This window comes from Lampetra planeri, chromosome 13, assembly GCF_965212315.1.
Source record: "Lampetra planeri chromosome 13, kcLamPlan1.2.h2, whole genome shotgun sequence".
NCBI lineage: Eukaryota > Metazoa > Chordata > Hyperoartia > Petromyzontiformes > Petromyzontidae > Lampetra > Lampetra planeri.
In genome coordinates, this window is record NC_136119.1 from 5,052,298 (window position 1) to 5,069,162 (window position 16,865).

At 43.9% G+C, this 16,865-nt stretch overlaps 1 protein-coding gene across 6 annotated transcripts in view; it reads left to right on the forward strand.

Moving 5' to 3' along the window:
* The window catches only part of LOC144721958 (membrane progestin receptor gamma-B-like), a 30,387-nt gene extending 14,003 nt beyond the window's left edge, over nucleotides 1–16,384 (forward strand). For 3 of the 6 annotated variants that reach the window (XM_078599940.1, XM_078599941.1, XM_078599939.1), the window contains exons 5-10: nucleotides 346–473; nucleotides 2,461–2,666; nucleotides 5,942–6,068; nucleotides 7,941–8,037; nucleotides 9,899–10,043; nucleotides 11,474–16,384. In XM_078599940.1, the coding sequence (XP_078456066.1) occupies nucleotides 346–473; nucleotides 2,461–2,666; nucleotides 5,942–6,068; nucleotides 7,941–8,037; nucleotides 9,899–10,043; nucleotides 11,474–11,748 (978 nt within the window). In that variant the 3' untranslated portion in view covers nucleotides 11,749–16,384. The remainder of the gene's footprint in view (nucleotides 1–345; nucleotides 474–2,460; nucleotides 2,667–5,941; nucleotides 6,069–7,940; nucleotides 8,038–9,898; nucleotides 10,044–11,473) is intronic. The other 3 variants (XR_013586003.1, XR_013586002.1, XM_078599942.1) reach the window with 3 other exon arrangements.
* Nucleotides 16,385–16,865: the final 481 nt, after the last annotated feature.

Consider the following 16,865-nt stretch of genomic DNA (forward strand, 5'->3'; position numbering starts at 1 on the left):
TTTAGCCAGATTGAAGGCTATTTTACATGGGGAGATCTGTGGCGCCGTTAGCATGGCAACAACAACAAAAACAAAAGACAAACATCACTAGCGCAGAGAACGAGTACAGGGTCCTTAAGGAATATTTCACAACTCACAAACGACGTATTTAACGGTCGTAAATTAAACACGTGAATCGAAAAAACAGTGCAAATATAATGAGCTACACGGCCATATTAAGCGATATGACAATTTTCAGTAGTTTAATTAAGTTTTTACATGAATTGTGACAAAATAATTAAACTTAACCTCTTCAGATGTTTGTGTGTTAACTGGTGCACATTTTCTCATTGTATATGTCCGCAGGCTTTTCAAGAAGATGGCATCATCTCTGGCTATAGGTGCCCTAAAAGCTCAGCCTTTGACTGCATCCTGAGTCTCTTTCACCTCACAAATGAGACGCTCAACATCTGGACTCACTTCCTTCCTGCCTGGTGGGTTACCCAACCTTTTGTGACATCGTGACTTGCAGGAATGCATACTCTTTGGTTCTTTCGGTAAAGTCACGTAGGTAGAAATAAAATAAAATAAAAATCACTGGAAAGATGTTATCAACCAGGTAATGCCTTAACTGGTTGTTGTTGTTGTTTCCATCATTACCTGTCGGTTTACTAGCACATTTTTATCTGTTCTTCTCCAGCTTCCCACTTCTAGCCCTGCCCCCCCCCAGCCTTACGTCCTCTTCCCCTAGCGCTCACGCGGCCCTCCCCCTACCCCACACCCTACCCCACACCCCCCCACTCTCTCCCTCCTTGCCTCCTCCCCCCTTTCTTACCAATGTAGAGGAGTAAAATGGGGACGTGACGTCAGGTGTGCTGTTCAGTGCTATGACGTCACTTCTCCTAGGGTACTTAAGGGATACCCCGTGACGTAAGCGGGGTCACTGTGGGAACGGGTAGAGTAAGCAGGGTGAAGAGGGAACCAGGGGTAGAGAGAGGGATCGAGTATGGAGTCTGGGGAGAAGCCGGTGGTAGCCGTAGAGGTGCTTCTCTCTCCGGTCGGTGGAGTCGGCAGAGTCCACGATCCGACACGAGAGAGAGAGACCGGAGCTAGCCGGCAGGAACCCGGACTCAGAGTAGGACCCCTAGCCCCTGGGAGTTGTGTACCCTGTGTAATATTGTAACAGCTTTAATAAACCCTGGCGAAAGCCCTTAACTTACCTCCGTCTCCGAGTGCGTCCGTCGGAACTTCTCTACACCTGTATAACCTCTTGCCACGGCAGCTCTCCCGCCGACTTCATCATTTTCTTGCTGTGCTTGTCCCACCTGATGAGGAGCGCACGTGTTGCGATCGAAACGTCGTGATTTGTTTTATTTTATTTCTACCTACGTGACTTTACCGAAAGAACCAAAGAGTATGCGTGACTTGCAGGGTTTGATATGCATTTTCTAAAAATTATTATTGCACGAAAATAAAATAAAAACACAATCCTGAGTGGTTGGGTGACAAATGCACTCTCATGGTCGCATCTCTTGCTTCACTCATTGGTAGTTTTAAATTTTACTTTTTTTGCAATTCTAGTTTGTGGCTTTTCAAAGCCTAATTCATCATTAAAGGCAAAGTCATCTATGCTCATCTGTCCATGCAAACCACAGAGTGCTGATAATTACCACATTGATGTGTATGTTTTTTTATATAATTCAAACACATTCATAGCAAGGACACACCCAATCACAACAATGACATTCATTGATCATATGTTGAGGAAAAAGTGAGAGTTTCTCAACTTAGATCTGTTGCTTGCAAAGACATGCACTTGATGTTGCAACTGGGACATCCAATTAATGGTGTTCTACTCTTCAAGTCTCCAACTAGTGCCCACAGAATGTCTGCAATTGTACAAAACAAAAGTCTGCGTTGGCCTGGTGGCTCAGAGTGCTGAATTCGCAGCTTTTGAGTTCCTGAATTTAGATCCACGCAGTTGCTTGCGAATAAACCATGTGTGGTCAGTTGAACGTCCCAGACCAGTCACCAATGACTAAATACAAAAACATATATGTAAACTTCTGTTCTGCATTTACTTTGGCTGAATTCCAGCTTTGTTCATTAAACAAATGTATCAGTTTGATTAGCATCCCATGAACAGTACTCTCTGTAAAGCAGTATGGGTGGGAAAGTGCTTGCAACCTACACTGTGGAACACAAGTCACTTGACTGTATAAGAGATAGCTCTGTGGTATCCATTTCCATCGGCGGATCTCCGATACAGAGAGTTTTCTTACCCTCCTCTGCAAGAGATCCAAATGGAATCTCCATCTCGTGAGACGACGCATTGTCGCACAATCGGGATAAACATTGTGAGAAAATAAATTAGAAAATTTAAAAGTTCATAAAGTAACCCTGCCGGGAGGAAAGCGTTGCCCGTCTGCCACGCTCGCGCGCGAACGTGAATTGACTCTGCGCGCGACCCGCTGTGCGCAGCTACTTCATGCGGCGCCTGCTGGGCTTCTCGCAGTCACTCGACTTCCTGGGAGAGGCGTACACCTGGCCGCTGCTCGCCTACCTGCTCACGTGCTGCCTCTACCTGCTGGCTTCCAGTCTGGCCCACACTTTCAGCACCATGTCCGTGCGCTCACTGCACGTGTGCTTCTTCTTCGACTACGCGGCGCTCAGCCTCTACAGCCTAGGTCCGTGCGGGCTGCGCGCACACGCGCTCAAGGATTTGCATTCATACATCGTGTATTGTAGGGACGTACAAGCTTCACGTTTTGACTGGGACAATTGTAAGGTGCACGAAGCCGGGGGAAGGCAACGCGTGAAGTTACACCATAAGCGGTTTGAACAATTGGATGGATGTAACCGGGAGGAGTATCTAACGCAGAGGTTTTGTTTAAATATCATGGACAGGGCTAAATGGAAGGGGTGGAGGGCCACGATCGCAGATGCTTGTGAGAAAGGACACTGCACGGAGAGAGAGCGAGAGAGGGTGCTCTAATGGGTTGTATACTGGACTTGCAAAACAACGGTCGCCGGTTGAACTCCATCTTCAACTCCATCTTCCGGCACGGCGGTTGAAACGATTGCGCGAGATTCTGGAGTCCCCCACCCCACCACAATTCCGTCTCTGTCCACGTAGCAGTGTAAATGTGTGTGCGCCAAATGAGCAGATTTGGCAGGTCGCGTTTGGTGGGTAAAGTACTCTCACCTCCGCCAAACCATCGGACCCGGTTCAAAGAGTAGGTCCTCACTCCAGCAGTGCCATTAGCAAAGTTATTGCGGTGCTGTACGGTTATTTTTACCCTATTTTTATTTACAGTGCGCTTAAATGCACAAGCAACTCAAAGGCACCTAAACATCACATCTCATCTCAGCCATTGCAATGCCGTGCTGTAGTTTAACCTCGGGGAACCCCCCCCCCCCTCTCCCCCAGTGGCAGCTGTCTCTGTGTTGTGCAGGTAGAACAAGCCTGCAAGCGGGCAATGGGATGTAGCCGGCAGGCAGTAAGCATGATGAGCTTCTTAGTTCTGTGTGTGTCGAACGCTAATTATTTGCAATCACGAATGCATCCTTCCATCGATTTGAATGATTGGTGTGCTCGATTCTGATGCATTGCAAATCTGTGTCTGAAAGCACGACTGGGATGCAGCATGTTCATTCGTCACAGGGCATCCGCAACGATACCGCGGAATTGCACGTCATTGCATATGGATTGGATATGATACATCGAATGTATACGCTGCATTAAAGTGATGCAGTAATGTGGTGGCCTTGTCAAATATATATGTGCCTTGCAATGGATTCGGGGCAATTCAAATGACTGCATTTCAATAATATTATCCCTGCTGACGGCGGTCAATTTGTTGTTCGTCTGGTTTGGGCGCATTTGACAAACGTGTAAACAGCCCGCGAATTGACCCGGGCAAGTCTGTCCCGGTGTAATGACACACACACGTGCGAGAGCGATGAAGTCGGTGCACTATCACGCCGGGTTGCAGCACCAAGCCGGAGACGCATCTCTGTAACAAGCACATTAACCGTGGGATTCGTGGAGAGCAAATCCAAATAATTTGGAGTCATTTTTACAAACGCCTTGGCTGTTGCTTTTACTTCATTATCATCGGCCTTGGTCAATCCACTGCTGGATGACGGACTCTCCAAGCCGCTGCCGTCTGAGGATCGCACACGAGCCGATTACCATCGCTCCGTCTCCTCCGGTGGACGTCCACCGCGGAAGTGTTCTGCTGCTTCCACCTACTTGGCTGTAGAAATGTACTCGCATTTTTGAAGGCACGTCGAACGGCCGGTTATGCGATCGCACACAATCATTTCATCGCACGGTAGTTGAATCAGACGGTTATTCTCCTCGTTGCTCCACCACCGATGGGGGAATGAATACATGGCCCGTGAGAGAACACTGTACGCTTGTAAAAGTGCGAGTCTGAGGAGAGATCAAAACCCTGATGCTTGTGAGAAAGGACACTGATTAATGACTGCCCCGGGGCTTTTATAGGATGTCAGATACAGAGCCTTCCGTGCTGTGCTTGCCCGGTTCTTTAAGTTCCTCAGGTAACGAACTGGAAATGTTTCTGTATTGAAGTCGGTGTCTTTGTGGTGGTAGAAAGGATAATGTGTATCATGTGCGAGTGCAGTTCGGTACAGAAACGATTGCTTGTCGATTTACGGAGTGGATCAACAAGAACACATGCGAGACATTAGAGAACGTGTTTCGTCAGCGTTGTCTGGATGTGGTCTAGCAAGCTGAACACGATCCATTCTCTTGAAGAAACCTGCAACCGTATCGCTCATAGATATGCGGTGTTTACGTTGTTATTTCCAGCAAAAAGTAAACTACAATGATCTTGGATGCATTCAACACAGTAGGTACCGCACCTTCTGTTTAAATTCATGTTTAAGACGTCATGAATTATACATGGTCCAAGTTAATGAGTGGTTATGATTCAGACTCGGAGCTGGTGTAAAAGGCAATGAGCACATTACGAGTTTCGGAAGGTCACGACCTGTGATGTGCGAACAGGCTGCCAACGTGGAGCCGACAGAAATTCTGCTTTCTCCCCAGTGCCCACAGGAAGACTGCCACGGAATCTAAAAACCCTGTTAATAAATTCTAATCTGGAAAGTAGGCGAAATATAAAGAATGCAGCAATTTTTTTCGATTTTAAGCTTTCGTGACTGCAGGGATTCATCTTCTTGGTTCTTTCGGTAAAGTCACGTAGAAGGGAAATGATAAAATAATAAAAATTTTACTTAATAAAATAATTCTCACGACGTTTCGGCCACACGTCATTCAGACGCTGTCTTTCCGACAGACCTGTTCTTCACCTGAGGACGGCTGCTTGCGTTGTGGCCGAAACGTCGTGAGAATCATTTTATTATGTACATTTTTTATTATTTTATTATTTCCCTTCTACGTGACTTTACCGAAAGAACCAAGAAGATGAATGCAGCAATTGCACATTTGATAAAGGTTATACAGACAATGCGGTGGAACGGTGGTGCAGCGGGGTTATCACACTGCCGATATGAACCCGGGCCGCTCAACGAGTTCAATTCCTGACCACGGTCAACATCAGTGGCGAGTAATATCCTAACCAGATCTGGGTCCTCCTCCCCTTACCAACCTGCACCAACCAATGTGATTAAATATGGGTCACACAACCTCCACAACCACCAACACGTTACGGTACGGGGAGGCCTTCATCCAGCAGTGGAATAACAAATGTCTAATTTATTTTTAAACGTACAAACCTCGTAATCGAGTTAGGCATAACGAGGCCACATTTTTGACACGGCATGCCAAATTTCGCTCAGGAATAACCTTCGGCGCAGCTTGCATGTTTAAAATTTAAAAAACCCCGTATATATTAAAACTTTTTAGGCTGTCTGGAAAATAATGTCCCAAAGCAACTCACCTGCTGCTCCGTCTGCCCATTATCTTTTCCAGGCTCTGGTATTGCATATGCCGCGTACATATTCCCTGAGCAGTGGGTGCACGGCACCCTTCATGCGTACTTTGTACCCACGGCCGTAATCAACTCCCTCCTCTGCACGTCGCTGGCATGCTACTCAAGGTATGCCAACCCCCCCTGCCGTGCCAGCGTTCTGCGACTGCTTTGTGTAGCCCAACCAGGCATAATACAGAGAATAATGATATAGTAATTACTGGATTATGTACAGGCATAAAGGCCCGTGGATAAATTGAGCGTGGTGGTTACAAATAAAATAATAGTTCATAAGCATGGATTACATCTCTTCTGTTGTTTGCCCATTTATTTTCAGTGTTCAGCCACCTGATGGTGAGGATTTGAGGATGAATGTCAGTCCGGGCTGCCCAATGGCCGTTTTTGTTTTAAATAAGCACATAATCCACTGACGTAGTCAGAGATATTCATCGTGATGAGCTGTGGCAGAGCTGTGGATGCAGGGTGGAGCCCTATAGCAGAACAGAACCTTTGAGGGATTCATATTCTTTGGGTCTTTCGGTAAAGTCACGTTGATAGGTTAAAAGAAAAATAACAAAAAACTACTTTTTCTTTTAACCTATCTACGTGACTTTACCGAACGACCCAAAGAATATGAATTCCTGCAGCCACGAAAGCTTTAAATCTTTGAGGGATTCTCCTGAGATTTATTAAGGAAGTTCACTGGTTGCCAGGAAGGGACAATCGCACAAATGAGTCCCCCTGGGTTTGGCCAAAAATGTTCTTTGCCTTCGACTTGCTCCGGAAAAAAAAACGTCACACCGGGTATTTAAAGTTCTGAGCTTTCTCGGCCGTCTCATCTCATAGTAGAGATGGTGCTGTACACGCATCTCCCTGCTTGTTCGAGTCTAGTTGCTCACGGAGTTTCACTAAATAAACCAGAGCTTGTGAACGTGCTCCTAAAAATACATCTCCAAATCGTAGCCTCGCTTTGAAAATGGTTGGTTTGACCTTTCAAAACCTTTTACCCTGTGACGGAAGAATGGTGTAGGATGGCACAGCACATCCAAGATTACCCACTTTATGGAAACGCAATTGTTCCCGTATATTCCTTTAGATTATAGCTTTGCTCAGAGTGCCGGATACTCGCGACAGACTGACGTACCAAGTGGCAGCTCTAATACAGTTCGCCCTGCACTGCTCATTTAAACGTACGGCTTTTAGCAGATGGCGCCGCATACCGTGAAATGTGTATTTCGCATGGCATGTGCCATTTAGTGAATGCTAATGCATGCAAATTGGGTCACTGCGTTATCTACAAATGCAACCTATATTTTGTTACGTACTCTCTTGTTCTGTCTTTGCTTGTGCGGACAGCTTTGGTAAGTTCTCACAATTGTATCCTGTGCAATATCATCAAGTGTCCCAAAATAATTATCGTTAAAATATATATTTTAAAGTGCAAAAAAAAAAACTTCAGATGTGCTATCCATCCAGCTTTTGTGGTCCTGTGAGATTTACTCCTCCCATACACCCAACCCGGGCCATTGCTTCCCAGACACAGGATGGATTATTTCAAGTTGAACACCGTTCAACCTGTGCAGCAGTCTCACAGGTTCATATTCATCGCTGAGGGTTAATTGTAAACATGCCGTGTCAGGGAGATGCAAATGAGCGGTTACGTTGAACTGAGCCCGAGCGCGTGTTGTTCGGCGTTTCTTCTCCTGTGTGCCTGCTGCTGTGAACAGAATTGTAAATACGTGTTTTTCATAAATCACCAGAGCGGAGTCTGACGTTTGTTTGTAAGGAAAGGAGTGTGATGTCTATTGTTAATAAAGGCTGGCACCAAGACCTTGGCACACTGTCAAACCAGTTGATAAATTGGTGCCATTCTGCTTGTGAGACAATTAAATATATCATTGTACTTTAATATGTGAGATATGTCAGAATACAATAACACATCAAGAATGTTTATGGATGAAATAAACAACATTACTAATATATTATTCTCTTTCTCTTCAGGTTCACGGAGCTTGATCAACCGCATTTTAGCAAACTTCTTCGCATTTTAGCTTTCTTCTGCCCATATTTATTCGACAACATTCCATTATTTTACAGGGTAGGTGATTGATGTGTGAAATGCATTTTTAAGATATGCAGCAGGTGTACACACAGATTGCTCCGTTAGTCATTCTCACATTCTGCACTGTAGAACAGACTGTGGATACACTCGCAGGGATAAAATTTGCCAACGCGTCCATCGCATCACGAAGTTCAACCGGAGGGACGTTAATGAGACACACTGCAGAGTGGATATACCAGGAAATGCCCATGAAATGTCATGGTTTTAACTCCTCTCCCCTCTCCAAAAAACAACCACTCCACTCCACTTGCGTCAAAACTTGTCCATGAATATTCCCAAATCTCACCACAGGAAACTGGACATGGGAAGATAGTTTCAGAGGTATTTAAAACCCCAATCATAATTGCATCAATCCACTGCTGAATTAAAGTCTCCCTCACAGCATGTGAGTCATACTTGACCACGCTGGTCAGTACAGGTTTGTAAAAATGGGGCCCAGGACTTTTTCAGATATCACTCGCCACTAATGCCACAGCTGGAAATCAATCTCAGGATGTCAAGTTGAAAGCTGCACCACCGCCCCAACTATAGGATTAGCACGATGAACAATTTGGCCATGGTTTCTTGACCTACATCAAAGTTCATCGGTCATACATAGCTTGACATCAATACTCTATCTTGGTCTCCAATTCCTTTCTACCATCATCATCATCATCGACCATGATCCACTCCTGGATGAATCACTCCCTAAGCTGTACCTCTTTCGCACGGTCTTGCACATCAACAATTCATCTGACTCGCACACGTACGGATTTACTCGCTCCATCTCCATAGTAGCCCTCCTCTGGGATGCGTTCATTCCTTTGGCTGGCACTTCACTGTTCGTCTCGACCAACGGCCTTGCCCAAGCCCACTTATTTTCACGGTCGATTGATTGTCTCTAATCTGCACCTGTTCTCTACTCTGTGTTCCTCTTCTATCTGTGCTAATCCAAGCATACACCTCTCCATGAATATTTCCACACTTTTCAGATTGTGTTCCATTATATTCGCCAATGTCTGTGTTTCTGATCCGTATGTCATGTCAGGAGAAAGACACATCAATTATATTTTCTTGAATGTATGATACATAGCACTGAAGTATTTGGACAGGCTCACTCACAAAGGATGCTGCTCAATGTGGATTTAATACAATCGCAACAATCAAAGTGTGGGAGTTTTCTTGACCATATTTCACCACACCGGTCAGTGCGGTTTGGTGAAGGCACGGAGCCCAAAACGGTTTCGAAAGAAAACAAACTCTTATTTGGCTTAAAACATCTTAATATATAAAGAACTGCAGAGCTTGGGCATTTGTTGGCACCAGTTCACTACCTGACTGCCCACCAGAATGTCTGTGGTTGCTCGGCAATTGTGACATGCAATTGGCATTAACAACTCTGTGTGAAACTAAAACCTTCCATTATATTGTTTAGAACAGCACTATCTGACCCCCCCTTCTCTTTCCTCCCCTTTGGCAGTGTTGTAGCCCTTACCACCTTTCTCCGCTGTGTTGGCTGCTCTGACTTACTTGAATGCGAGTGTCTGAATAAACGATTTATTATTATACCACTGTCGTTAGCCGAGGTCAGGAATTTAACTGAGGCTGACAGGTTCGTAGTGCAGTGCACTAACCCACAGCTCTCCCGAAATGTAATGTATTGATCACCTTCATCCACACACTGATCCTCACAAAAGTCTACTAATTCAATAAAACCGTAGGGCACAATCGCACATTTGTAGCAAACGGACAAAGCAATGAGCGTCGAATCGTGGAGATTAACATTGTGCCGTGATGCTTGACAACGCGGCCGCCTGAGCGAGCGGTGTGGGTGCGCGCGCGCGTGTCGCCTCCGTAGGTGTTCCTCTGCACGGGCGAAGGCTGCTCTCAAAACGAGACCTTCCCGTGGCACTACGCGCACATCCTGCTCGCCGTGCTCACCGCGTGCCTCTTCTCCATGCACCTCCCCGAGCGTCTGCTCCCTGGGCGCTTCGACTATGTCGGTGTGTACGTGCCGAGAACGCTTTCCGCCCTCGAAGGGGCTCGTCGAACACGTGTTAACGCTGCCAACCAGCTCTGTCTGCCCTCGTGATAATAGACGGTGTGTAAATTCGGTCGTTGCCCGGAATTACTGGCTGAGTGCGCCATCGGTGAGAATAGGTTTTCCCCCTTTTTTTCTGGCAACAAAACAGGTGTTAAGATGTTAGAACACCAAACTGAAACCTTTTACAAGGAATCATGTCTGCATTAACCACAATACTTGTGGTCAGAATGCAAACAAAAAACGTACTTTGATAATATATGCATTGTCTTTGAAACTGATTGGTCCACACCAGAGACAGCTTTCTTTTCAGCCTCGTCTTAAATGGTGTTAGACCAGAGGACGCCAAAAGGCCTCTACTGGAGCTGCCTCCACTTCAGGCCCTTCTGCCAACAGTGTCAGGGCAGGACTTTAATTCTGTACCCATGCTTTCCACGTTGTGCTATGAGATAAAGAATCCATGAGGAACTCTCAGAGCAGTGCGACGCCACTTTAGAGAATCGTCCACGGTAACCTAATTGATAACCCACATCTTTACATTTTGCCTGATGCCAACAATAATCTGTAAATGACAATAAAAAACATCATGCCAGTGAATAGGTCGGAAAGCCACGCGTTTCAATCTACAATTCTCAAAAAGGTTGAAAAAGCACTCGGCCTTTGTGCATTATGCAAAAACGATCACCAGTTCCCGTCTTTACACCATTGGAACCTCATTTGCCAGTAAAAAATATGATAATTGTTTTTTTACCCTTCTATCTGGCAACACAAAACTGACACCTTTTATACAAGGAGTCATGTTTGCATAGACCACAATACTTGCAGCCATAATGCAAACAAAAAACATTATCAGAGTTATGTTTTTCGTTTGCATTATGGCTGCAGGTATTGTGGTCTATGTAAACATGACTCCTTGTAAAAAAGTTGTCAGTTTTGTTGCCAGATAGAAGGGTAAAAAAACAATGATCAGTTTCTGTCTTTTTGGTTCTTTCGGTAAAGTCACGTAGAAGGAAAATAATAAAATAATAAAAATAAAACATAATAAAATAATTCTCACGACGTTTCGGCCACAACGCAAGCAGCCGTCTTCAGGTGGAGAACAGGTCTGTCGAGAAGGCAGAGTCTGAATGGGCTGCCTTCTCGACAGACCTGTTCTCCACCTGAAGACGGCTGCTTGCGTTGTGGCCGAAACGTCGTGAGAATTATTTTATTATGTTTTATTTTTATTAATTTCCTTCTACGTGACTTTACCGAAAGAACCAAGAAGATGAATCCCTGCAGTCACGAAAGCTTTAAATCGAAAGTTCCCGTCTTATTGTGGGTTTTCGTTTTATTTTCATTGTGGTCTTCTTGTCACTCCCTCCCACCCCCCCGCCTCGCCCCCGCTTGCAGGCCACAGCCACCAGCTGTTCCACGTGAGCGCGGTGCTGGGCACCCACGTGCAGCTGGAGGCGGTGGCGGCCGACATGGGTCTGCGGCGTGCGTGGCTCCTGACCAACGTGAGCGCCGAGGCCTCCTACTTCACGCAGTCCATGGCGGCTCTGGGCCTGGCCGTGGGCCTGAACCTCGGCCTCATCGCAGCCTTCTCGCTCGCCATGTGGCGGACGGCCGACACGAACGCCCCTCACCTCGAGGACTCCAACCACAACAAGCTCAAGGAGCATTAGGGGCCCTGGGTGAGCCCTGCTTCAAGTTTTTTCCTTGTGGAAATGTCTGCCAGTGATCCTGGCACAGTTACGGGGGTGTTTTCATGTTCACCAGATTGTACGACGCTTCGCAGAGTAAGACGTAATCGTCACACGCGCGCACACACACTTGCCAGGATACACCCTCAACTTTTGCTTTAATAAACGTGGGAAGAATGTGTCTTATTATGTGGAGAATATGGCAATTGTGTGGGAGCTTGATTTCAGAGAATAGTAAAAGATACAATTTTTTTTGTACCTTTTTTCATAATTAGACGAATTTTCAAAGGGGTTATGTCTAATAATACACTGAATATTTTTAGTTTTTTATGCTCTATATATGAGTAATAAATGATATGTGACGTTTTATATTCAATAATTGAGCAAAATATTTTAGACTTTTAAAGTCAAACATCTCAAACTGTAGCACAGAGCTGAGCATACGGTATCATTTTATAACAGTGAAGAGAAATAATGTCAGTCTAAGTTTGTCTCTCATTTTGATTAGCATTTGTTTAATGAAACGTGGCATTTGAAGTTGTTTCCTTGTTGGGAAATGTGTTTACCTAATTGGTATTTTAAATACCGCAGTGTATAAATAATATTCTACGAACATACACCAAGGAACAGCCTGTGAAAGTAAAAGAGTTGCGATGGATAGCACTTACAATATTTATACCATTTTCTGTATAAGTTCTATGTTGTGTTTGTGGGTTGTACCGTGTCTTTGGCGTGTTATCCGACGTTTCACCCTACGTGCTGGAGCAGATTGCACATGGCATTATCCTAAAACACAACAGAGAGATATATACAGCTCAACAAAAACCGCAAAATACCCCTCCATACTGTGTAAAAACATTCTGAGTGATAACTTGCTCAAATAAGCATTGAGGTAGTGCTAATCTATTGTTTACAGCTCTGAGCCGGTGGTGGGAATTCCTTATACCTATGGCAGGGGCGAGTCTGCCCGTAGAAAAGCCACTGTTGTCTTCCCCACAAGGTGGTACATATGTTACCCTACCCCAGAGGGGTGATGGGCTGAGTCAACCACCCAAACAGAGTTTTAACTCGAAAACTTCCGATTGCAATCCATTTGTTCTACCACGGTGCCTATCTGGCGATAGGCAATTTCAGAAATTGTAATGAGGAATGTTTCCTTTTAAATACGTACAAATATTAAAATTGAGCACAGGTGAATGTTGAATGGAGAGCATGTTTATTTAGCACCATGGTCACCGTAGTAGCTACGGTCTATATGGGACGGTTGGGGTATGGTTTCTGAATGAGATGTTGTAGACTCGGACAAAAGGTAATGTTAGGCTTGTTTAAAAGCCCAATCTTTACGTAACAATCATGTGGTGCCACAAGTGCACTGATGTTAGGTTCGAGTCGACATATTAAATATTTCCTTCTGAAAACCTTCACTTCCCGTTTGTGTGCCTGACAGTTTGTTTTAAAGATGAAACAAAGTTGAAGCATCAAATATTGTTGTAATGTACTATCGAACTGATAGGCGTATATTTTTTTTACTGAAAGATAACTATATAAAAAAACACACAAGTGCGCATAACGGCTCCATAGCCTTCCAGCTTTGGAACGCACTCATTGGCATTATGTAATGTTCTTGAAAAAAAAACCTCTTCTCTGTCTGAGACTGTAATGTTTTTTTTTTATTATATATAATACTCCACGGAACAAATGTACGAGCCTTCAGTTGTTGAAAAATAATGGTATTCCATCTACCCGCCTTACATTTCTTGTTTATTGCAGATATATTAAGTGCCTTCGTATTGGGTATTTCAGTGACGATTCTGCTGTTTGTTATGACAACCCACGTGACGATGTCGCTGTTGTAACTGCTGCTGCTGTTTTGAATCCACCCAGATTTGAGTGTCTCGTTTGGAGTGGATTCAAATTTGGTTATTTAACTAAAAATTATCATTTTAAATTAGTCCACAGGCAGTGCCAGATATTAAATCATGCTTTGGTGTGTGTATGTGTTCGTTCATTTAAAATCCCCACACCATGAAACACTTTTAAGAAGAATATAACTCAAAATTAAAATTAATTACACACCACTGCAGCCACAGATAATTACGTTGGTTGCACTTAAATTTCATGGTTTCGTATGCCCTTGTGAGATGGCTCAGCAACCGTGATATTGAATCTAGCGCTGACCGACTGTTCTCACGCACTTAGCTGTGAAACGGCGTCAACCAATTTGGCATTAAGGGTGCTTTAGGGATGTCACCATGTCCTGGTTTTTCCCAGCATCGACCTATTGAGGTCGCTGCGGTCCTGAGAAATCTGTGAGTCATTACGTTTCCCCATTTTTCTCAGTTACATAATGCACTGCTCAAGGCAATGCATTTGCACGTCGTTCTGCCCTCCTATAATCTTCATAGATATTTCTTCCCATGATATGCCCTGTTTTTTTTTTAAACCTCAGAGGTCGCAACCCAAGGATGCATTAATGTATCGATTAAAACTGATTCTTATGCTCATGACAGGTGCATTGAACTATTATTTACGATGTATGTTAATGCTATGATATCGCATTTAGGCCAACAAAAAAGAGAAATGAAATGAGAAACAATAGAAAATATTATTGAATTGAATTGCAATGCCGAATCGTGACAATGTATCGAATCAATGGGGATTGGAGAGGAAGGGTTGAGGCGGGGTGAATATTTACATGCAGAATACTGATAGCGACAATGATACACTCGGGCAGTTTTAGAGCAATTGTTGCCACCAATGGTCTCAGAAGTTGCAACATTTTTCTGCCTACAGATGCTGCAACAGATTCTAAACTGTAAAACAAAACAGTTGCCCGAATCTCGGCATCTCATCGACGCTTTTCCCGGTGAGAAACTTGGATGGCAACTTTGAATCGGGTCACAGAGGTCACATTGTGTGTGCTCTGGCAACCGACGTTGTGTGCTCATCATGTGTCAGTTTAACATTCTGCTTCTATTGGCTTGGTTACCTCCATTGTTGTAGTGAGTTTTCTTAGTTGCTCATGGTGAACAAGTCACTGGTGACAATTGCCAGAAATAATTCCCCCGCCCCCCCACTGCATTACTTTTAGGTAATAATGTGAGCAGTCAAAGGGAAATCGTGACAAATATTTTAAAGTAGTGTTCGGCATAGGCTTACATCAAGCCATTATGTTACAAATTAAGCCATACAAATAACCCACAATACTTTTGCAGTAACGTTTTTGTTAAACCTTTTATTACATTACAGTATATCATATGAGGGAAATAGCAAGTGTTTTTTTAACGAAAGTATGTACAAAACTTCAACCAGTAGCCTATGATAGGCTCACTGTAGATAGGTTTGGTGTATGAAATATTGATCGCCATGCAGATATAATTACGATGTGATACTGTTTTGATAGCAACTCTCATTATTACTTGACATCTCATGAGATCAACCAGCCTTGATATTAAATACTATGTGTGTGGGCCAGGAGGACCTACAATGGATGACGATGCAGCTAAAATGGCCTTTCAAGTATTAGATGGGATCAGGTACCATTTAATTAACCCGTTTATTTTGTGACAATGCTCATTCGTGAGTAATGGTTACAGGGAGCTGATTGTGTGTGATCGTTGGGTAAATATGGGATGCAGACTGCTTGCTTGTGACGATAACCGCTGCAATTGTTGCTGCACATCGAACCAATAAGAACGGCATTTTAATGTGGTGCTGGCAGTCGAAATCGGTTTCAGATTGAACATCTTTGGATTCTTAAGGACAACTTCACATATTTTTGGGACGTACAGATAATTGACATTACTAACTTAGATTAAAAAAAAAATCGTGCTAACAAAAGTAATGTCATAGGTGCCGTGTGACACCATTTCTCGTGGGAAAAGCACAGAAGTGACATCACGAAAGTGACGTCTGTTCCAGCGGTGTCATACTTTCTGGTTCTTTCGGTAAAGTAACGTAGTCATGTTTTTGGCTAATTTTCGACGTAATTTTTTTGAAATCTTCGCTCAATTTTCATACCTTTTTGAATTAATCTGAAAGTGGGAACGCATCGCTTGCCTGTTAACCTGGAGACTGGGTTCAAGGAAACCAGTGCGGACTCGTTGTGACATGATGTGAAAGCAAGTTATTGGGAAGCATGCTCAAAATGTAATTGTTTGTGCTTAGCTTTGTTTCATTATGAATGTCATGTTTATCGGAAAGATGAACGCTCTCACTTTCAAAGAACGTTTTTAATTTATGGGTTCTGATATATTGTTGATTTTCTTAACAATGGACTTTGCAAATTATGTTGTGTTCTCGAGCAGACTGCCAGCTTTTTGAGTGTTCTGTGTCAGTGCCTGATATGTAACGTATATGCTCAGTTTTGCATTGAAATGTATCGTTTCAAAATATCATCATTTGATAATGCAATCAAGAGTGAAACGTATAAAATCACAGTACGTCACACGCTCCACTTGATGCACATCTGAAAGGTTTCAGAAAGCGATGCCTCTTAAATCCACCACGGAAAGGCGAAATCGTTCTGCACATCGATCCTGCCACTCAGGGTCACGAAAACGCCCGTCCTCGCCACCTACCAACAACGGTGGCACCTGTCCATCTTTAACAATCTCATTCATAAAAAAATAACCCGTAAAAACAAAGTTTTTCACTATAAATCCTTTATATGCGTGGCGGCTAGAGTCTTCTCGTCCTCTGGCTTGAGATGGCTGCCACCTATGGGTCAGATGATGGTAATTAAATATAAAAATAAAATTTGCTAAAAAGTGTAAAGTTATGGAAAAAAAATTTCACGAAAATAAATTGTCACGCACAACGAGTCTGTGTGCAAAATGTCAGCTCGATTGGATCACGGGAAGTGGGTTAAAAAACGACCGAAAGATTTGCACGGTCGTAAGCGCGCAAGTAAGCAAGCAAGTGAACTTAATATAAAGGATTTAAAAAAAAAACTGTTACCCGCTGCACGAGTCTGATGATTGTTAAACACGTACTTTATTGAGGATAGAGTGCCGAGTCTAATCAAGTTAAGAGGTGCTACGTATGTATCCCACTTTCCGAATCGCTGATGTGCACGCGGTGTGTAACGAGTTATTTGA